At 34.8% G+C, this 24,125-nt stretch overlaps 1 protein-coding gene across 2 annotated transcripts; it reads left to right on the top strand.

The window, feature by feature from the left end:
* The first annotated feature begins 5,539 nt into the window (after positions 1-5,539).
* Positions 5,540-22,914, top strand: LHX3 (LIM homeobox 3). Of its 2 annotated transcripts, none has more exons than XM_072430989.1 (6): positions 5,540-6,138; positions 16,851-17,022; positions 17,840-18,042; positions 19,104-19,255; positions 20,085-20,256; positions 21,716-22,914. In XM_072430989.1, exons 1-6 carry the CDS (start codon positions 6,069-6,071, stop codon positions 22,132-22,134), a joined length of 1,188 nt encoding a protein of 395 aa, XP_072287090.1. In that variant the 5' UTR covers positions 5,540-6,068; the 3' UTR covers positions 22,135-22,914. The 2 variants fall into 2 exon arrangements, with proteins under 2 accessions (XP_072287090.1, XP_072287089.1); XM_072430988.1 differs by lacking the exon at positions 5,540-6,138 and adding an exon at positions 13,328-13,502.
* Positions 22,915-24,125: the final 1,211 nt, after the last annotated feature.

The following is a 24,125-nucleotide window of genomic DNA, read 5'->3' as shown; positions in this document are numbered from 1 at the left end:
GATAAAATCCTTTATTTAATTCGTACAAAATAATCCTACAAACATAACAGTATACATAAATCATGCAAACACAATAAGGAAGATCCTTTTGTGTTTACTATACATTATACAAAATATCTTAGCAATCTATAGTATTAATGTGTTTTAAGAAAGGATGTTCATCCAACACTAGAGTCGTAGGTCAGAATAATTAGTACTGTTATTACGGTCCCCCGTGACGCGTTTCGTCCTAATGGGTGCCCTAATTAATCCAGTATGTTGTACAGGTGTAAAAACAATAACTGCAGGAGGAGCTGGTGGCAGCTATTAGGTTCCGTATCTCAGAATACCCCCAATTTCTATGTTTTTGACCCAAGAAATGAATACTCAAGAAGTTACACTAACCATTATACCATCCAATACTTATCCAACCTACTTACTTGCTATCTAAAACTCTGGCCCCTGATGTGAGTTCAGCTTCTGATCCTTCATCCTATCATTAGTACTTTCTACGGGTCAATATATCAAAGTCTCATTGTCCCCTGAGGAAGCCCATTTGGATGAAACGCGTTGGGAGAAACCGTAATACCAGTACTAATTATTCTGGCCTACGAATCTAGTGTTGGATGAACATCCTTTCATAAAACACATTAATACTATACATTGATTTAGAGATTTTGTATTATGTATAGTAAACACAAAAGTTTCTCCCTTATTGTGTTTGCATGTGTTATACTGTTATGTTTGTAGGATTATTTTATACAAAATGAATGATTTTATCCAGTTTTAATCAAGTTTGCCATAAAGAGCCGCTAATTTTTCTATCCGTCCCTTGTCTATTTACAATATAAAGGCTCGGCACGGCTTCAGTAACTTATATATATGTGTGTGTGTGTGTGTGTGTGTGTATATATATATCTATATTGTCTGTCTGTCTGTCTATATTGTCGATCTATATTGTCTGTCTGTCCGCCTATATTGTCGATCTATATTGTCTGTCTGTCTATATTGTCGATCTTTATTGTCGATCTATATTATCTATCTGTCTGTCTATATTGTCGATCTATATTATCTATCTGTCTGTCTGTCTGTCTGTTGATCTATATTGTCGATCTATATTATCTATCTGTCTATCTATCTTTCATCTATGTATGTATCTATTTTATATTCTATCTATCTATCTATCTATCTATCTATCTATCTATCTATCTATCTATCTATCTATCTATCTATCTATCTATCTATCCATCATATATTCTATCTATCTATCTATGTAATGTAATAAACTATATTAATAGTAATCTATCTATGTAATGTAATAAACAATAAATATAATATTTTATAGATCAAAAAGTGAATATGTCAGCCATCTCCTTGGAGAAATGTGAAATGATCCTTTACTGTTATGTATAATTTCCTATTTATTTATCACTTGTTCCTCGTGTCCTTTTTAAGGAAAGATTGTGAGGGGATTTGGCTATGTTTATAATAGCATAATTTTTAATATTAATATAATTATAATAAAAACAATAATATGTACAATACAACAACTGGCACAAGTGTTCCCTGTGTAGCACTACAGAATACGTTAAGACTAAAAAATGTATTTTAATACTGACAGTGTGTTACTGAGGAAGATGGCAAGGAGGGGGGTATTAGGAGTGTAAGCTCTTCCAATGGAGAGACTAATTTGCATTGTTCAGTAATCTCTGTAGTACAGCACTGGTGTAAATTGCCTAGTGTTCTCTGAACAGCACTACAGAATGAGTTGGTGCTATACCCTGCCTATGAATAAAATGGATTACTTTCGCTAATATTATGGTTCATTGATGAAGAATTAAAAAGTGTCAACAGAATATTTTGACCTGGACATTGTGCATTATTCTGTGACACTGAAGTCACGAGCCCCCCGAGCAATGCATAGTTCTTGCTGATGGCAGCAGGTGGGTTGTGGGTGGCTCAGGTACCATGTAAAGCAGGAGCAATGCATACTGACACTCTGTTCTCCACTCATCATTTATTTGTGAGGTGTCATCCTATAGACAATGGCATCTAGTATACAGTGACAATAGCTGTAGCATCTGGAGTCCTTGGCCATTCTGTTCTCTAGAATGGGAGCAATCTAACTGACAATAAATTCACAGCTATTGTTACTGAGATGCTGGAGGGAGGCTGCAGGTTAACCCTATGCCTGCTAAAATATAGAGCCACCAGCATAGGGAACATAAGTAGGAATCTGCTATTTTGGCAACATTCTCCATGACACCATTACTTGCTTTTCTTCATATTGCACTTCAAATAGCACTCTTCTATACCACTATCACACTTTCGACTATGAGTGTTACCCCTAAAATGGAATTGTCTTGTTAAACTTTCCATAAAGTTTATAATACAATATGCAATCTGCTTGATAGATCACCTTTATGTCTACCAAAGCCTAAATAGATTCTAATGTAATGGAATAGTAAGGTAGGCCCTCACATTACATGGTTTTGGTGAAAGATTTTACAGCTATGAAAGCTGCCTTTAGACAATGCTGAGCAAACTTGTAAAAGATTCCACAAAGGTCTGTTGCTGGGAGGGACATATCACATCTTCACTTGTATGTATATTACGTGTGATCATTCAGTTACGTCACAATGGAAATATAGAGATAGGAGAACACTGAAAGAAAACTTCCAGCTATGCAGATCAATATTTCTGTCTGTTAAGCAGAATAATTTAAAAAAACTGGTATGTCCTAGGATTGCCTACAACTTCTCACTTTTGCCTTCCTGGCTCGTGTGATGATATTGAGCTAATATTTTATATCTGTAAATTTTTAACACACTTAGAAAAACTTTGGCAATTTGGTGTTAATGGCACCCTGACCTTAAGGCTCAAAGAATGGACACAACTTTATTTTTTAATGCAACTCACTTTATGCTTTGTAATGTAATGTGGTTTGTGGAGTGCTTTGCCCATTCCTAATTAGTACATTGGGGTTCTATTTTTAATGAAAGGCACCACAATGCATTATTCCAACCATGTGGTTTAAAACATATCTTACTGCAATGCATCACTGTGAGTGGGCCCCTAATATTCATGGGTACCTGATGACTTGAAAAGTTAATTGGGGCCTTCTTACCAAATTCCTTTGCATTTTCACCACAGCCAGAGACCCCTAACCTCCAGTGCAGCAGCAAAGCTTCACTGACAGGACAGTGAAGGAGCACATGAAAGCTGGTAAGTTATCAATTTCCTCTCCTAGGAGGAGAATATTCAGTGGTAAAGATCTAGAAAATTTGTATTGATTAATTGCAGGGTTATTTAATCAAAATTAGTGAAAAATATAAAAAATAAATTATGCAGTGAATATAAAAATATGTAATTTTCTCTCCAAATATCATCGTATATTATATGTTCGTATATCTTTTGTAAACTTTTGTTTAAACTTGCCTTTAACAAAAAAGGATCTTTTCGGATTACACTTTAGGTTTTGGGATTCCTACAGGTAAATAAAGATAGACTGTACTGAGAGTAATCTGTAGGTTGACATGGCTGATTAGCAATAGATTATTTCCTGTCTGTCTTTGTCTTTTTATGTTCATTTCTCCAGTACAAACATACAGGCTGGAAACTCAAACATTTGTTCCTGAAATAGCCATTACAACACAGGATTTGCATTGCAGCCAGATTCACCATTTTTTAGGCTTTCAGCTTCCATATATCTTTTAGCAAAGGGGGCGAAGCCTTCGGACTGCAGCTGAAATGGGTCCCCGATCGCCAGATAATTATGGTTGTTATAATTTATAACTGTGTAATCTGAATAATCTCTTTACCTCTTGCTCTGAGCGTCTTTTATTTAATAATAATATCTGATTAGAGCCAAATCTTTGCACTGAATGTTCTGCACCAAGGACATCTGCAGTAAAGGCTAAATGTACCCATGGAGATAATAATTGTATGATATGGGTCAATTGTTTGGATCACATGGCTATGGGCAAATAAATTGAATTGGCCAGTTAATACAGGTAGGATTGTATTGGTGGGATCAAATATTCTAAACCAATCACCCTTTTTTTTCCAGGGTAGGACCAACCCTGGACTTTCTGCTCAGCCATCTGTGTTCAGCAGTTGATTCTTTTGACCTGCTCTGATCTTTCATCAGTGCATGTGTATAGTTCAACAAAAAATCCCCTGGGAATGCCCATCATTTGTTCATTTTGGGTCAGCTCTAATGTAATTCAGCAGGAAATGTTTTTTCAACTGTCCTGTGAAATTCAACTGTCCTGACAACCAGCAGCAAATTGGAGCACTCCCCAAGTGCCAAGTGCCCAATCCCTGTTGTTCTATGAGCTTTTACAGATATGAATATATCTGCACCATCTATGATTTGGTCTAAATATTATTTTACACATTCAATTTTTGACTTTTATAAGTCCATAGATCTTATTTATATTTTTCCATAAAATACTCCCAAACAAGTTTCAACTCAGGTTGACTCATTTTACCAGTGGTCTTTTAATGCTTTTATAGAGCTTCAACTAAGTAAATGTGATTATGGGAGGATCTCGTTTATCAACTGAATAGCATCCCAATAATTTACTGAATATCAACAATCATCCTTTGTAAAATTTAAATGCATCCTTGTGTTATGAGGTTTTCCTTTTGCTAAGTGTATTCAGAACAATACTTCTTACTCTCCTGTTTCTTTTACAATGGTACTTCAATGTATTAAATCAAATTAAACAACACATGCAAAATATACTAAAAAGAAAAAAATGATCACAAAAAGAAACAAGGTTTGTCTAAAGGGCCCTTTTTGGTTGGTTAAAAGCAAAGTGAGGTTCACCTATGAAGCACAGTTCCTTATAGAGTAAGATATCATTGACTGGTAAGATAGATTGATGATAGTCATATTGATGTAAAGCTTAACTAAGGCTCAATTTATTCTTTTTTTGTAAAAAAAATATTACCCAATTATATTTAGAGCAATACACATAAAAAGTCTCCGTAAGTCCCCTGATGTTGTATGTGGCACATTTTTCGGCAGATCTTTAGACTGAGATTTCAAAGTTAATAATTCAGACCAGATCCTTAAACATATCGAGTTACTCAAAGACTGTCAATTTATAGCTGCGATGTAAATGGACCACAATTTGAATGTACGTAGTACAGAGAACCTACTAAAGTAAAAAAAATGATAGATAGATAGATAGATAGATAGATAGATAGATAGATAGATAGATAGTTCTATGTTGTCGTAGGAACAGGTTGCAATAGCAGTAATATATGCACTAGTGAGGCAGATATTTGGGACATCACTCACACCACAATGTCAGGCTATGATACCATGCAGTCAGGGGGGTATAGGGCCACACAATGCCCTCCTGTGTTCTCTGCTCCCCAGAGCCCTGCCAGGGAGGGTGACATTAGCATGGAGATAATGCTGTGACGCCTGGTCCCCTCTGCCTATTGTGAGAGGAGAAAGGCAGACACGTGTATGGGTATGTAGTATCATTGGGGGGCAGCGTCTTTGCAGAGACCTCCAGCAGCTTTCTTATGCTAAGCAGCCAGAGGAGGCAAGTCCAGGTCAGCTGACAGCAGCCCTACTTTGTGCTCTGCCTGCTGGGTGACCGCATCCTACTCTGTGCTCTGCCTGCTGGAGGAGAAAAGTGAGTGCTGCTTTTCTCTTTCCAGGACCCATCACTGCTCCTGGTAACCACTACTACCTGTACCAACTGGCTGTAGGTACTAATAAACTGACCACCTCCTACAGGTGACTACCTACCCATAACTCCACAAGGAGCCAACATACAACCAGGGCAACACAGCTCTACTTGCAGCTGATTTCCTGTCATCTCCAACAGGGACCTGACAAGATCAAAAGTTCTCATCAAGCTACCTGCCTAATCCACGGGGCACCCAACCCTGTGAACCCTGTGACCTCCTCACCCCCTCAGAAAGGCAGAAGAGAAGAGCAGCATCAGATTTCCCACCCCGCTCCTCGGGGCAGAAGGGCATCTAGAGAGCTTCATGTCAGACAGGTGCCAGCAGTGAGTCCATCTTCGACTGCTGATTGTACTCAGAAACACTAGGAAGTCACCATGCTGCTGGAAAGGGTCCGGAGCAATTCGCAGAGTTCTTCTGAGTTGTGCCGCTTCCCAAGCGGAGGAGGTAAGGTCACCTAATGTCACTTCACTATCTTCTATTGGATGTAAGCGGCAGCAACTAGTGACACTTGCCCAGAGACTGACTGCTGTTCTCCTGCCATGGCATTTGTTAGGGGGGGCAGAGAATAAAACATTAGGTGGTCAAAAAATACACATGCGTACACATGCAATTTGCAATATATATTTTATATCAGCTTAATATATTAGGAATTAGAAAATATGATTCTTACTAATAATAATTATAATAATACATAGAAAGTGACATTTAAAAACACTGAAACATTTAGAAACGTTGTATCTTAAAATTTGTGGAATTTCTTAATTATCTAAATTTTGTTCGTTTTTCGTTATTTTTATATTCCTGCATTAAGCACCAAATCATACAATTCGTTCTTTTTAATTTTTTTTAAACAAAATTCCTATTTACAATGCATTAAGCATTCGTTTTAAAACCAAAAGTGAGCTTGTGTGTGACAACTGTACAGTGAATATTGTAATGACACAATCAGAAGATGTCATTGGGTGATCAATGAATAACACTGAGATTTATTGTGTGATTTTATAAAATCACAGATAAGGCAAGATTTCAGCCCGGTTTTGTTTTTTTGATTTTTTTGTTTTTTACATAAAGACATCACAATTGGATTCCGTGATTGTATTGTTGCATTTTCTTAATTCTTACAATTAGCTCAAAAGTATAGAAAAAGAAGAACAAGAAATTAATTTAGTAAAGTTTCCTTCCTTGTTATGGACGACTAATACGTTTTACTTTAAATTTTCATTTTTGGAACGATGTTTGCATTGTCTGTCAAAACAAGTGAAAGTTTTACCTGAATTCGGGCGACGGAAGATGCAAATAATTGTTGTGTATATATCGTGCAGTGTCCATGTGGATAGTGTTTGGGAAATAAATATTTTCTTTCGTTCTTTCATTCTTTCTTTCTTTCAAACGATTTTTTTTTTGGAACGAAGGCAAATTTTAACACATATGCTGCTTACATAGAATTAAGTTCTTGCATTGTTAATAGATCGCATTGTGCGAGTCAGCTGTAGACAGATGTACAGCGAGTCCCACAGTCTCATGTCGCATAATAAAAACTCCAACACGGATTCTTAATCAGCAACTGCAAGAATAGCAAATCTACTGAACTGATGACTCTTACCCTCTGATCCATCTGTCACTTTTAGCGGAAATAACCCCGTATACACTGCTAACCGTCTACACATATCTGCCATATCTGTAATGCTGCGATTTTTTATTTCCGATCACATATCATATATATCATATGATGTTGCAAACATTACCTTATTTAAAACATTAAATTGTTTTCCAACATAGGTAAATACAGCATAAGGAGTTCTTGTCTCTACTAAACAGTAAAAAGTGGGTTAGCGAAGGAAAAAAAAGAAAGAAGAAAACGTAATTCCATTTTCCATAGCGATATCTATGTGTTTGGCTCTTTTAAAGTAGATATAGAGGTAAATGTAGCAATATGTTGCAATTATTAGTTTTTCAACTTTGAAATGGCTGTGTATGTGAAATACTGGATGTTGCCTATATGTATGTGTTTGATGGGGTGGGGATTGGGGGTACTAAGACAGAGCATAATACATTTACATCTATGGAATGACATCTGTGTGAGTGCAGGGTACTTGTAAATTGGTATCAAAAGTTGCCAAAGTACTGCGTTATCGTGACTTCATAATATGGTCAAATTTATCAACTACTAGTTACATTTGTTTTATGTGCTTCCTGGGATGCTGTGTGCCACAAATGTTTATTTACTACTTCCAACTCATCTTGTATAACTAATATGATGTTGGAGAATGCATATTTAAATCTGATTGGATAATTGGGCTCAGCATGGACTGTTTCTCTCTTCAAATAATAACTGAGACAGAGAGAATGATTTACTAAACTTGTTGTGGCTGTTCACTAACACATTGAAAAACCACTAGATAATGTGAACCTTTCTTCAGTCTTATTGCCTAATCATGGATCAGGGAAATGAAAAAAATGCAATTTTTGCCATCACATGATTGGTTGAACTGAACCCAGCTTTATCTTATTTTCTTTAATTAGCAGATATTAATTCTTGCAAGTGAACAGTTCCTTTTCTTTTGAATTTCAATTTTGTTAAAATACAACCCAATAGCCAGGATGAGTATTTTTGTTTGGATGTCAAAGAATCTTTTACTTCTTCCCAGTAGTCCCTGTATAACACCCTGCCCTTTTAGATGTACTGCTGGGTTATCTCAGAAACCTCTAGGAAGACTATGCAATATAAAATATGTATTTACAATTAAATAAAATTATATAAATTATATTCTGGTGTTGTTTTCTGCTTGTTTCTTATTACACCCAGGCCCAGGAGCAAAAGAAACCAATGCACTAAATGCTACATAGTTAGTCAGGTTGAAAACTGAAAAAAAAACCATCAGGTTCAATCATTAGAAAAATAAACATACTAAAAAAACAGCATATTCTGGACAGAGCCATATATGTAAAGGTATGTATGTTATGTGTTTGTTGCACCTTGGCACATTTTTGTTTTAGTATTTTTTTTTTTTTGGGGGGGGGGGGGATTTTGCTGTTTAGGGCCATCCACATAAGAATAGTGCAGGGTAATGTCACTGTCCACAGGTAGATATTAATTTTAGAGTGCCCAATCTCCTTTTGTTTCATCAACAACTATGTATGCACAAATCTGCCAACTAAATACAGTTTTACCTGACTGTGTGTTTAAGCCTTTTTACTTGTTGGTAAATCCAAATGAGATGGCAAAGTTTCTGGCCAATTTAAGGCACCTGGTGGTAGATTATCCATTGGAAAATGGTAGCTCTGAGTGCCCCACACCATTCACATTATGCATCCATGATTTATAGATTTACAGAAATATAAACATGTATATATATATATATATATATATATATATATATATATATATATATATATTTAGATTACATTTGAGAAAATATCATTATTTCTCATTTCATCATCAGAGACATACTTTCTATATTACTCAATTATTAATTATTTAATTATTAATTGGGCAGCACAGTGGCTTAGAGGTTAGCACTCTTGCCTTTGCAGCACTAGGTATGAATCTTGGCCACGGCACTATCTGCATGGAGTTTGCTTGGGTTTCCTCTGGGTACTCTGGTTTCCTCCCACATTCCAAAAACATGGTAACTATGGTAGGGACATTAGATTGTGAGCCCCCTGACAGTTAGCAATTATGACTTTGTAAAATGCTGCCTAATATGTTGGCACTATATAAATACTGTGTAATTATAATACTGTGTGTAATAATAATGCAAATTGGTAACATGACTGGCCTGTATTAAACATATCATATTTTAATAGTGATCTGCTGCATTTCCTCTTTACAGTTTTCTAAGTGGGAGTGAGGCCACTGACACTGCACTAACATAAACTTAGTAAAGCAACCCCCTCACTGTTCATAGAGAAGATCTCATCTATATCCTGTCCCTGTATTCAGTACAGGAAATGGGGTCACTGCTCCCTCTATAGTATGTTGTCAAAGGTGAGATGGTGAGCTGTGCAGCTTCAGGTCCACTTTTTTCCCAGGATTCTCTGTTCCATCACACCTGACAACTTCAGTCAGCATTTATATTGATACTGACAGAACTATTATCTGGATTACATGATTTCTGAGAGTTTCTTACGTCATGAAAAACAAATTAATTAAATATGGACAAAATAGTTAGAGTATTTAAAATATTTATTAGTTGTTATTTGGATAAAAATAGTTTATTGAAAAATAATAGTATCATGGAAAAAGTATGTAGAGGCTCTGCAAAGAATAAAAAAAACCCAGACTCAATAGTATCATGGAAAACAAAGGATTCTATCAGAAACAAGGATCATGTCAAAAGGAAAATTTAGGTGCAACTACTGCTGTCATATTTTAGGGTAAAAAGTCGAATCCCTCACCTGGAACAAGCTTGTAGCCAGAGAAGTGTCAGGATACCTTACATGGACATACTTGTTTTACCAAGTCAATAACTACCCCCTATGAAGCAATATGATAATTAGGATGATAATGATGGCCTTGGAACTCAACTCACGTTTATTTATTTCAACTATCTAATCATTTACCTGTTTATTTGTTTCCATCTGTACAAGAATAAGTATTCAAATTGAACTGCTGCAACATATTGACTGAAGTTTCTTAACTCCTTTAGCTTATTTTTAATCTCATTTTTTTTAAACAGCTCCTCTCAATGACTATAATGACAAATATATTTTCTGAACATGTTAACGTTCACCATATAATTTATAAACATCAGGGATTCTGACATTTAAGGGGTGTAAGATGTTGAATATCTTGGACTGTGTTGGTGAGATCCCTACATTTAGGGGAAGTAGTGAGGATACTTTAGGTGAATAGGAACAGCCAAAATTTCAAGCTGGAGGAAGAGAGCGAGGATTGGAATAAACAGACAGACAAGAACAAGTATATACTATATAAAGATAATATATGGACAAAAGGTGTATGTCGCGGATTGTGTTTGTGAAATTACATAAAGTGTGTTTGTGATATACATATAAAAATGTGTTACCCTTTAATTGAGTTATGGCTAGAATCTGTCATTAACCCTTTTCCTGGAGCCCATGGAGTGAAAGAATTTACCCTCCCCCCTCCCTTTTCTCTCCCATTAATCTCCCACCGTCTCATTTTATGGCATTAGTGTCGCACGACTCCTTCAAAGTGGCCGATCAATAAGGCGTAAAATTATTATTAAAGGCTAAAAGTTGGATATAACGGTGAAACATCTCACACCTTTCACCGCAATGTGTTTCATATACTGGCAGGGTATAGGCAAATGGGACATTGATTTTAAATTCATCTGCAGCATACAGGCCAGCACTAGACTTGATTTCCCAGGACGCCGCTTTACTCCCCGGATCCGTGTCAATAACATTTATCAGAGGACTGACTTTACTGACTGCTTATCGAGCCGCCTGTAACCGCCAGGGTAAACTGTTATTCCAGGCAGTGATCGCCCCAGCCGGGGGACATACCGAAAATGCCCACATCCTGCCCTATTGTTCGGAGGGGTAGCAGTCTGGTCTATTGTAATATTTGTATGTTATTGGTTTGGTATTTTGTGGTATGTTGGCATTTGGTATTAATGAGTGCTAAAGAAGTACCTCATCATTATTATAATGACAAAAATAATAATACAAGTTATTCTTAAAGAGCGAGAGAGAGAGAACAAAAAAAGGATATGAGATAAGAGAAATGAGAAGGAGAGAAATAAATAAAGGGAGAAAGAAGAGAATAAAATAGATAAGACGAAATGAGAGTAATATAAATGAACGGGAGAACCAGAGAAAGGAGAACAAGAAGAAAGGAAAATAAAAGATAAAATGTTCGTGTGGGGGGAAATGAGAGAGACGGAGAAAAAAGAGAGGAGAAATAAAAAAATAGAGAGAACGAGAGATGAGATATGACAGATAAGAGCAAGAGAATGAGAGCAATTAAGAAGAGAGAGGAAGAGAAAAATTAGTGGAAGGAATAAAGAGAGATATAAAGTAAATAGATAGAAAGAAATACTTTGTTTAGATTGTGTTGTAGGTTGTAATAAAATATAATTGATCAGTTTAGTATCTGTAGAGCGCAGAAATTGGTAGTTTACACATCATATCTATAATGACCATGTTAAAAAACTTTGTATGATATGTCACAAAATAATATTAACAAATAAATCAATGATTTATTTACATTTAGCTCAGCTGAACTTCTCATTTTAGTCACATACCCTGTACCATTCTTTAATACAGGATGTGATTGAGTTGTCTTGGAAATTACAATCACATATCTGAGATTTGAGCTTTGCTCATCTTAATCATCATTGCTGACAAAAGTCCTGTTTTTATTTTCATAAGTTTAAATGTTTAAAACCTGTACAAAATCAACAAAGTTATATTTGATTTTTCTGAACTAAAATGTGAACATTCTTTACTCCTTTAGTAAATTCGATCCATATCTATGGATCGTGAGGAGCTGTAAAATGGGGAATACTATGACTATATATATCCTTATTGTGTGCTACTTCCACTACCTCTTAAGCTGCGTACACACTTCCAATTTTTATCGTTGGAAATGAACGACGAACGATCGATTGGGCAAAAATCGTTCGTAAAAAAAGTAACCAACTATCTATCTATCTACCTATCTATCTATCTATCTATCTATCTATCTATCTATCTATCTATCTATCTATCTATCTATCTACCTATCCATGGAATAATTGGTAGCACACCATATGGCTGATGCTGATTGCTAAGATCCCTACATAACATACATTAGTTTTTGGTTCACTAAGGCAACTCGCACCCACACATCTATCGGGACATTGTTAGATTCTTTGTAGTGTTATGGGACTACAACGCTCAGCATGTCCTGAATGTTTCTCCACTCTCTTGGATAAAAAGACAGCATCGTTTCAGCCATGATTTAGTTAAGTAATAGATGGCGTACTTGTAAGGAGCTGCAAATGTAAAATTATACTATACCGGTAAACCTCCCTATGTTTGTACTATGCTGAGACTTGTAGTTCCTCAGGTGCTGAGATCTCTGAGTAATCGGACCAGTTGCTAAATGCGTACTAGGTGTGAGCGATAAATACCTCGGGATTGAACAATATTTTGGTGTATTTATAAAAAAATATATATAATTTGTGGAGATGTTGTTGTAGATTGTATTGTACAAGTGTGGCTATGGCTGTACATATAATACAGATACTTGCATTGTCTGTAGATTGCTCTGCTTTGTGCTGATTGTGGTAAAATTGTATAATAAAGGTGTAGATTGATTTCCAGCAGTGTAGCTTGTGCTGTGCACTAAAATGTGTGGTTGTTTTGTAAAAGTGTAGTATTGTACAACTTTTTAGGTACACATTGCACTGTAGTCGTTCTTGTTATCTATTGCTGGCATTTATTGATTAGCTCCATTTTTCTCCAGCTCTTGGATCAGAGAAGGGTCCTTTTGGGCCCCTAACATCCAGCCATCAGGTATATATAGAATGATATGTTCATGTGGTCCCGTACAGCTCCGCAGCTCCCCCTGGTGTTCGATCAGAGCGCAGCACTCCGCACTGCTCTCCTGGATCCACTCTCTCTCTAGCTTGAGGTGAAGCAGCAGCGTTTGGAGACCCCGGAGTGTTGTTGGGGTTCCCTGGGTTGGGGTACCGTGGAGGAAGGGGAGACAACAGGACTGGGGAAGGGATGAACCATGGATCAGGCTTTAAAGGATCTGACAGACAGCAAGGAGACTTCAGCCCCCAGCACTGATATGTTACTGGCTCTGTTGGCTCACAATGATGAACTGAGGAAAGGTAAGTACTCCTCCAGGCCACCTACCTCCATGAATACAATGTATCACTGCTAGTGCTCTTCCTTTTATTATCTACTTGAGTCTCCATTCGAATAATTAACATTGCATACAATAGATCATATATTTATGTTACAGCATCAGCACTCTAAGATTATTCTTTAAATGTAATAGTTCATATACACATCCTTCAATTATGAGCATGAAGGTGTTATTATCACTCATCAGCCACCCCATGCTGCCAGCATTATCTTACAGAAAGTATTTATATTATATTACCAATAAAAAGAATCATTCGAATTATTATGATTTTTTCGTTTTTAATATTATATATTTACTATTATATCATATTTGATATACTCTTTTTTACACAATTATTCCTTATATTAAAGTTTTGCTCGCTACTACACACAATAACATGCTACATATTATCTAATGCAGTGCTCTATACTATAGGAATCACATAGTCATGGAATTATAAAATCCCCTCTTTTCCATTGTACAGTTCTAATATTAATAACTACCATTATCAATTTGTTGAAAAATGTTTTAATGATCATTAGCTTTCCATATATTATAATAAAACCTGTGAACTTGTTTTTACAATATTAAACAGTTTTCACTAGTTAGACTGCATCATTTTAATTAACGCTGCCCCATCAGTCTGAGGGATCTAATCAGCTTACATTCTATAGTTGTGTCTAACTTACACCCCATTTTATTTGGATTCACCTGTTTTCTCCTGTTGCATATTACAAGCAACACACAATGTCTGTAGATTATAATTGCTCGGAGCCATCCAAATAATGCCAGTGTTAGTGGTTGCAAAGTTCTTAAAGTTTTATATTTAATTATTAGTGGTATATTTAGTTAATAGCTTACAGTTTTTAAACGGAAAATACAGTTTTAGATGATCAATTGTGCAACAGAAAATTACATACTGTATGTAAAAATAAACAGAGATTTTAGTTAGATTGATATCTGTAATAATACTGTACATACCAGTCAATTGCTTGTTTTTATGTATTTCATCTTTTTTTTTTGGTCCAAACAAGAAAAATTAAAACTTTTAAAGTTTCAAACAAATTGAGATTTTTGCTAGAATAAATGTCAGTGTAATATCAGAGCAGATAGATAATATCCAGTCAGCTTTAAATATGTTTCAAACTGATTTGGATTCTAATTCACACACATTTGTGCTGTTAAATAAGCCCAAAGGTTACAGTTTATGTACAATTCTTCATATAGTACCATTGATAAATAATTGACAACTTTTTGTTTGATTTTTGTCCTCATTTAGAAATACATTTCTATCCTGTTCATGATTTTTTTATCTTTATGAAAAACATTACAATTTGTTTTTATTGTATGTAAAATAAATAGTTTCATAGGAATACATATATTTATAAATAATTAAAGTAATGTAAACATGTCTGATTGTTTTTTGTATTTCTTGTAACAAATATAAATTTCATCAGAATTACTAATTCAAATTTATCAGAACATATAACTATGGTATTAATAGTGTACTAGATAAACTTTTTTTATATTTTTTTTTATATTTTTCGAATGCTGTTAGATAACTTAGATCTGAATCAACAGAATTTACATGATACAATATTAAAATATTATAGTTAATAAAATGTTTTTAATATTCCAATCTAATAAATAACTATTTTATAAATCTAATGATTTAGTAGATTATTCAAATAAAGAAAAAACAAATAAAAAAACAACTTAGTGATTACCATTAGGTTCCATTATGTGGTACAGAAATGCCCATCAAAGGCTTTACTTAAAAATGTTATTAAGGTATTTAAGTTATTAAGTTATTAAAATTCAACATGTGTCATAACCGAATAGTTGCAGAACTGATCTAGATAAACATGTTATGTTTCCAAACATTGTTCTGTTAAATATTTTGTAGCCACTTTTTTAGGTTAATCTTGCAGACATTCTTAAAAAATGTTAAAAGGTGTAGATGAATGATACCATACTCGATGCAAAATGTAAAACATGAAATTTATTGTATCAATATGGAAATTATTAAATGTGACATTAATCAAATACATAAAAGCAACACAAAATATGTGTTGTTTACTGGTCATAAATGTACAACTCATTAAAAAGTACTTTTAAGGTAATAAATAAATATTTATTTTTCTATATATATTTAAAAGCTATGCAAAAAGTTATTTTAATGACAGCATTACATTTTCATCATCCATCAGCTAGACAAAAGACAAGAGTCACTCTATCAATATGAGACTCTGTGACAGCATACGGCCCAATAAATAATTAAACACACAAATGCCCACCTGTTCTGCATACTAAACTGCAAAAAAACCAACTACCCCCCTCCACCTGCCTGGTGTAAACAGAAACAATGGAAATACAATTCAGTGTACCGTTACACATCAAGAAACACTAGGAGTATGTAAAAAAGAAATGTAGTATATGTACACATTAGATATGTACATGTTTTTATTATCGACAAAGTACATTTATATTTGTTGTGGTAATAAGAAAATTTTGGTCATTTTATTTATTTATTATTTGTCTTTCTATCAAAGGGAAATTTATGCAGATCCGTCTATCTATCTATCTATCTATCTATCTCTCTATCTATCTATCTATCTATCTATCTATCTATTATCTATCTATCTATCTATCTATCTATCTATCTCTCTATCTATCTATCTATCTATCTATCTATCTATCTATCTATCTATCTATCTATCTATCTTCCTATCTATCTAACAAAAAGAAGAAGAAACAAATATAAAATCTATCTATATATATTGGTGTCTGACTCTTTATGTCTATGTTGCTCATTATTTTTATGAATTGAGTTTTGGTATTATTCAAAATAACTGAAAAATGGGTGCATATACAAAATGTTAAAATATATATTTTTCTCTATACCTTATTCATATAGAATCGATTTATCTATCTTTATCTGTGATATATCTATCTGCATATATATACATGTACATCTGTATATCTATTTATAAATATCTATCTAAAAAAGAAAAAAAAAACTATCAATAAAAAAATGTTGGTATGTTTTATTCATATGTTCTTATATATCCTATCCTATGTTCCTATGTATTTCTATCTATCTATCTATCTATCTATCTACCTATCTGTATATCTATATATATATCTACATATCTATATATGTCTGTATAGCTATCTGTTTATCTGAATCATTTACCTGTATCCATATTTCATTCATTTCTATCTATCTCTTTATAAATATCTGTCAAAAAGGCTGCATTCCAGTTATCTACTACATATCAACAAAACATAAACAGAGGATAAAGGAATTGTCTGCATTTTTGTGTTGCAGATATCCCCTTGTGTGCTGGTTGTAATCAGCATATTGTAGACCGATTTATTCTGAAAGTGCTGGACCGCCACTGGCACAGCAAGTGCCTGAAATGCAATGACTGTCAGATCCAGCTTGCTGAAAAATGCTTCAGCCGTGGTGAAAGCGTTTACTGCAAGGATGATTTCTTCAAGTAAGTGTGTAATAATATAGGGGTATTATAAATAGTTGATCCCGGGCTTAACTGTCATTTTTTAATTATTTTTGGAATGCATTTATACTACGTTCTTTTATATCAGTACATATGGGTATATATTATATATATATATAATAGAGAGAACAAGAGCGGAGAAAACATCAAATGAAGCCCTGGAGAAACCCTTTAATTCATTTTAAAGTATAATTCCATTTTTCTATGTATATAAAAGGTAACTATCCTGATGTTGTAAGTAAAGCCTGGCTCACTTTGGTTTATTTTAAAATTCTCAATTTACATCTGTCACATAACAGGCCTACAGTTGTAGTTACTATAGCTATGGAAATTAGATCTGCAGGTATCATTCATGTCTGTTCCAGTGTCAGCTTTATACCCATCTTCTCCTTAGCCAATCACAGGGAAGGGCTCCTTTCTCCTAAGAAACCTATTTGAAAAACCCTATTCTAGAGAGATAAATGGTAAAATTACACATTTTGTTGCTCATTCACTGCTGTATCACTCACTAAGCCATCCTGCCACTAACAAGGAAGCTTGTTGTTAAGGGCATATAATGCAGGTTTATTTCTGGTAAGTGATAGATAACATGGAGATGCATGCAGGGCCAGTTATACGGTAGGGAAAACTGCCCAGGGCCCCACCTTATTGGGAAAATTAGCAGTGTGTCCATGGAGTGGAAATTCTGTCCATTTGTTGTGTTTTCATGAGGGTTTTCATTTTTCTGACACTGTACATTCTACATGTATATACATGTATTCTACATGTATATAGTTAAAATGTTGTATTTTTCTTGTAGGAGGTTTGGAACAAAATGTGCAGCCTGCCAACAAGGAATACCCCCTACTCAGGTGGTGCGACGGGCACAGGAGTTTGTGTACCATCTACACTGCTTCTCCTGCATTATATGCAAAAGGCAGCTGGCAACAGGAGACGAATTTTACCTTATGGAGGACAGTCGGCTGGTGTGCAAGGCAGACTATGAAACAGCAAAACAGAGAGGTACCTAAACTTTCTGTATATTTAGCTCTTTGCTAAATATAGTCTTCATCTAAGTAGACATAACTATGTAGAAAAAACAGGTTTTGCTTTGATGTTTTCAACTGCAGCATGAATATACTTAATCACTTTAATATTTCTGGCTGTTCAATAGCGAGGTCTTCCCGCACAAGGCTTACTTTAAATTGTAGAGTAGTAAGATTTTTTTTTTGTTTGTTTTAGAGGGATTTCAAATAAATTTTAGTAATATTGTACCTGTAAAAGCTCTTGAAGTATCTAGCTCTATCAAAAGGAATCAAATATAATGAAATCAATACTATTATTTATTTTAATAGCATCAAAATTGTACACAGACTCCATTGTCATACCATGAATTATTCCTCGATGATGCTTAGAATCTAATGTTCCTAACATAGTCTAAAACAATTTTAGGGTAAGCCAAATACATACCAGTATGTTTTTGGGCTGTGAAAGAAAATTAAAGAACCTGCAGGGAACAGATGCAACATGGTCAGAACATACAGAACTTATTCAGATAGTGTCCTGGCTGAGATTTAATCCTGGGACCTTGGTGTTGCAAGGAGTGATAGGCAATGATCTACTGCACTTAATTTACTAACAGTGTAAATGTGCCACAAAAGTGATCAAGTGTGTGTGCAGAAATAGTTTTTTTTAGTTTTGGGTAATGGGGGTTAGGATTAGAACCCTTTCCAAAGTTTTACTGTTAACCAATGCTTTGTTAGAGAAATTTTGCCTCACTTCCCACCCGTCCGCTAACTGACAGCTTATCTGTCTGCCTGTGTCCTTGTCTCAGATGTTTCCTCACTTCCTGTCTGTCAGTTGTTAGTAAGTAAGTACAAAGTAAGTAAGTAAAAAGATTTTAATCCTTCCCTACTAAAACTAATTCAAATTCCATGTAATGATTTTTGTACTGACAAACACTGCTTTACATAAACATTTTCTAGTTGTTTTGCTTTGAAAAATAAATTTTTACAGTGCTTAAAAATATCTTTTGTTTGTAATGTAAATGGCTTATTCTCACACATTTTTTTCCACTAATGTAGAAGCCGAATCCACAGCCAAAAGGCCAAGGACAACCATCACCGCTAAGCAGCTGGAGACGCTGAAAAATGCCTATAACAATTCTCCGAAGCCCGCTAGACACGTCAGAGAACAGCTGTCATCGGAGACGGGGCTGGACATGAGGGTAGTGCAGGTACATGACATTTATACTAATGGCAATGTGTGTAACTGGTTTAGTATAAAATATAAACAAGTGATCCATTTCAATGGAGAAGGGGTGCTGTGGGTGTTAAAGCTTTTAAAGTTTCATCATAGAAGAAGGTTTAACTATTTATCAGCACTTACATGACTTATGAAGGTGTTTTACATGGTTTAGAAAAGCTCCCAATGTGATGCTAATGTGATGGGCACTTCAGGGAGGCATCATTCAAGATAACAGGATGGACTGGGCAAGATACCACAACCAAATAATTGTAAATGTATTCTTTCATTCTGTAGTCAGGCAGGCTTCTGATAACACATAGCCAGCCCTCCAAATATACAATGTTCCCATCATTGTGAGAGATGTAATTTGAATTTTATGGGTGCTGTGTTTCTAGCATGTCTTACCATTTTTTTAAGAAAGGTGTGTCTTGATGGACACTGCACCTGAAATACACCAAGAAGAAGAACATAGTTGTAAATACAGGTGTGTGCAACTGCCTTAGATAATACCTATATATGATCTTTAACATCTATAACAGAAAAGTAAAATCCAATGAATAAAAGGGACATGCAAGGCCAGGGAGAGTAGGTGTGGAGAGGAATTGACTGGATGACACTGTACTTGACACTGTAGGAAATTAGGTGAGAAGATCTGTGTGCAGAAAAAACAATTTCAGTACAGGACAGGAGCTGTTCAAATGTGCCAAATTGAAAGAAAAGCTGGAGTTCAGATTTAGTTGATTTGAAAATGTATTCTTCATGATATATCTTATGATATTTTATAATGTAAGAATACTAACAAGTTGCTGAATTTCCAGGTCTGGTTCCAGAACAGAAGAGCAAAGGAGAAGCGATTAAAAAAGGATGCAGGAAGGCAAAGATGGGGGCAATATTTCAGAAATATGAAACGTTCAAGAGGCAATTCCAAATCCGACAAGGACAGCATCCAGGAGGACGGTCCAGACAGTGATGCAGAAGTCTCTTTTACAGGTATGGTTGGGAAACAAATAAAAAAAAAAAAAAAACAATGGGTGACCTTTCTTCCAACAACAGTTCATTCTTAAAGAGGAACAAAACTCAAAAGTCCCCAAAAACAAAAAAAAAAGCACTTACCTACAATCCTGCAGGGCAGTTGATCGGTCTTGAGGTCTCTTCCATTGGGTCCCGCGTCTTTGTGCCGGCACTCTGGACACCACCATCCTCGCCTTTTCTTTCTGGTTCTTCCTTCTACGTCATCCAACCCAGGCTCGATTGGGTGATGTAGATGGGGAAAAAAAACGTGGCAATCTCTCTGCGCATGCAATTTTTTTGGGGCATGCGCACAAGGAGCACTCAGGAGTCTCCTGGGATTCTCGACGTAGGTATCCCAGGAGGCTTTGCGCTCCCGTTCACATTCGAACACCTGGGTGATCGAGAATTAGGGAGCAGTGCTGAAAAAAGGGTGTTGCACCAAAAAAAAACAAACAAAACAAACAGAATTTTTACCTAACATAAAAAGGTTGTCCATTCTTTTATGTAAAGTGAAAATTCTGAGTTTAGGTACACTTTTAATCATACACTAGTCAGTGATGCATAACCAGGAAAATGTTCAGTATCTCTTGATATCAGTTGTTCGTCTAAGATACCACCATACACCACTCCATATCAATTGAATATACAGTTCATAGGTTAGTAAGTTGGTCATACACCCTGAAAACCTACAGCCTATAGAGGGGTCCTTTGATATGTAATATATTAATGATCAGAGGTGTGTTGTTATATTAAAACAGTGGGGCTGTTGCACAGGTAATAACACATTCCTAAAAGAGAAAACAGCAACACTAGTTCCCAAGGATATTCAAACAAATTTCTGCAGAAATCTGATCAATATCAAGTAGTGAATGGCTGTAACCAAAGCTCAGGGAGGTAAAAATTGTTTACCTAGTAATGCACAAATCAACTAGTGTATGGCCAACTTTATTGACATCAGAACATGGAAAATGCTTTCTTGATGATGGAAATTATAATTATAATAAAAGAAGCAGTCAAACACTACTTGTTCTTTAAAACTAAACTCCAGGTTGTACAAATAAAGTACAAATATGAGATCTGTATTAAGTGCCAAATTATTTGTAATCCTGGTTTGTGTTTTAGACATCCTTGCCAGACTTTTAAGAGATAGTCCAGTTGGATGACAAATTTTGAGACTGAGATGAAAATAAAGATGTGTGTTCTTACAATAGCAGAATTTTATAATATATATGTTATCAGTTTCAAATTTTAATAAAGGTTTTCATTGAATCTTCAGCTTTTCATAGTAGTGATGAGAATTCTTTTGCCAAATCTACATTTATTTTTTACATGTTTTGTTGTCCTGTGAAGTAAGTAAATAAATGTCATGTATAAAAGCACATAACAACATACTTTTAAAACACAGGTTTATTCTTTATGTAATTTGTTTTCATTGTAGATGAGCCAGCTTTATCAGAAATGAACCACTCCAATGGAATTTACAACAGTCTCAATGAGGCTTCTCCAGTTTTGGGCAGGCAGGCTGGAAGCAACGGTGCCTTCTCCCTGGAACATGGTGGACTTCCAGCCTCAGACCAGTACCATGACCTGAGATCCAACAGCCCTTATGGAATCCCACAGTCCCCAGCCTCAATACAGGCTATGTCTGGCCATCAGCCACTGATGTCTAGTTTAGCATTTCCTGACACAGGTTTGAGTATTATGGCTCAGAGTGGGCAAGGTGTGCCTCCATCTATGAGGGTTTTAGGTGTAAATGGACCCAGTTCTGATCTTTCTACTGGCAGCAGTGGTGGATACCCAGATTTCCCTGCCAGTCCGGCCTCTTGGTTAGATGAAGTAGACCATACCCAATTTTGACATGAAACTTTACCAATCATGTTGCAATGACAATTGAAGTTTGGACAGTGAATATTTAAGAAAAAAAAGTTGGACTTGTGGCATCATGCAATCAAAATGGTTCTTTAGGGAATGTGACATCTCAGATGAGAACCATATTTAACAGTCTTTGGATGGCATTAGACATCAAAAGGAACTTATATGACTAAACTCTTTATAGCTGTAGCGGATATGTATCTGCTTTGCGTTATTATAGCGTATACTAATCAGAAGAGAAAGACATTGTACCATGGATCTCAGTGACTTTCCTCTGCATTGTTATACTTGTGTTGTATGAAAACATCTTTATCATGTTCTGCATTCCAATGAGATACCAAAATATTTAGTTGTTTGGGTATAACATCATTCTTTCACTGTATGTCTATTAAGGGAGAGGCAGGAAACCTCAAAAGGGCAAAATGTGAATTTTCTTTTCGAAAATTTGGAATTGGATTCAAGTTTAAGCTGCCATTGACAAACTCTTCTTCAGCTGGAAAGTGATTTTATTGTAGATATTTTCAACTTTCTGAGAGATTGGTTTATCACCCGTTGATAATATAAACATGGTATTCTTGTGTTTGATCAAATACAGAGAATCAAATACAGCTAGAATCAAAACTTTCAAACATCTGAATTGGTGGTTTGTTGTGTTACTTAAGAGTGGATATTATGCAGTCAGTTAATAATGTCTGTGTAGTCAACCATTAATCCTGCAAACCTGGAAAAAATTTTCCAATATGGGGTATTTTTTAAAACAATATATATATATATATATATATATATATATATATATATATATATATATTATAAATATTAAATAACACTTTCCTCAAAGTGTGTGTATGAAAGTTGTTATGTTTCCAATCCTCTCTGCTCCACTGTCCTGGCAATAAAAACATTTTATCATTTGAGGGATATTTGAATTCCTATAGACATGCAGTGTAAGGTTTGATTATGTCCCAGATGCAGATGTGTTTGGAAATTGCACTTAATTATGTTGCCAAAAATGAAATAACATACCTGCAGAACTTTTCACTATAAATCATAATTTTTTTTTTTATAAGAAACATGTCGTATTATCTATATTTTAATAGCTCATTTGTGTTGTTTAATGTTGAGCTATTTGGCAAATATCATATGTTTGGTTTATTGGTGGTATAAGAATTTGGTATTTAAATTGTCTCGGTGAGCTGAATGCTGTGGATTCTGTATCTGTGAAAGTGTCCTCTTATTTATATGTACTCTTTAATGATCAAAATGGTTCTAAACACTGAATAAATTTGTCAGCAAAATAATGTATTCTGTCTGCCTAAATTTACTTCTCAGAAATCATTTAGCTGTCTGCTATAAAACTTTACTGTAAAAATATAAATAAACGTCCTTAAGTATTTATTATTTTTTACTACTCAGTTATAGCTCAAGCAATATGTTTATAATTGTTAAGATTTGAATTTTTTTTTTTTTAATGCTAAATATTTTAAAAATGTATTCATTCCTTTTACGTTTTATAAATACTAAATAATACATGTAAATATTTCATATTTGCAGGTAGCAGTTTTCGAACAATGCATTTATTGACTAATAATAAGAAAACAGCTCAGATGGGGGAAACCAGATTACATGAATTTTTTTTTGCTTACCGTTTTAAAGTGGGTAATTACAAAAATATATATCATATAAATATATAGCCCTATATATATATATATATATATATATATATATATATATATATATATAGCCCAAACCTTTTTAAGATCAGAAACCCTGTCCAATTTTTATTTTCATCTGTGTCCAGACTAGATAGAATCATCCCGATTATTTAATGCAGTTTCAGCTACTTGTAGAAATTTTCCTTTACTTTTGTTTGTGTTGTTAGCATATGATAGGACCTATCCCTAGAAACAAACAGTAAAATGATAAAACAAATGTGACTGAACTATTCTATGCAAAAGAAAAGGTTTTGCTATACGTTG

The sequence above is a fragment of the Pyxicephalus adspersus genome, chromosome Z, assembly GCF_032062135.1.
Source record: "Pyxicephalus adspersus chromosome Z, UCB_Pads_2.0, whole genome shotgun sequence".
NCBI classification, from domain to species: domain Eukaryota; kingdom Metazoa; phylum Chordata; class Amphibia; order Anura; family Pyxicephalidae; genus Pyxicephalus; species Pyxicephalus adspersus.
The sequence above is the reverse complement of the archived record's forward strand: the minus strand, read 5'-3'. Positions and strand labels throughout refer to the sequence as shown.

Bases quoted from the DNA above. Each gene is read 5' to 3' on its own strand.
- LHX3 (XM_072430988.1), top strand. From the start codon at position 13,400: ATGGATCAGGCTTTAAAGGATCTGACAGACAGCAAGGAGACTTCAGCC. The intron at 13,503-16,850 runs GTAAGTACTCCT...TTTGTGTTGCAG, and splicing joins CAATGATGAACTGAGGAAAG to ATATCCCCTTGTGTGCTGGT. The intron at 17,023-17,839 runs GTAAGTGTGTAA...TTTTTCTTGTAG, and splicing joins TGCAAGGATGATTTCTTCAA to GAGGTTTGGAACAAAATGTG.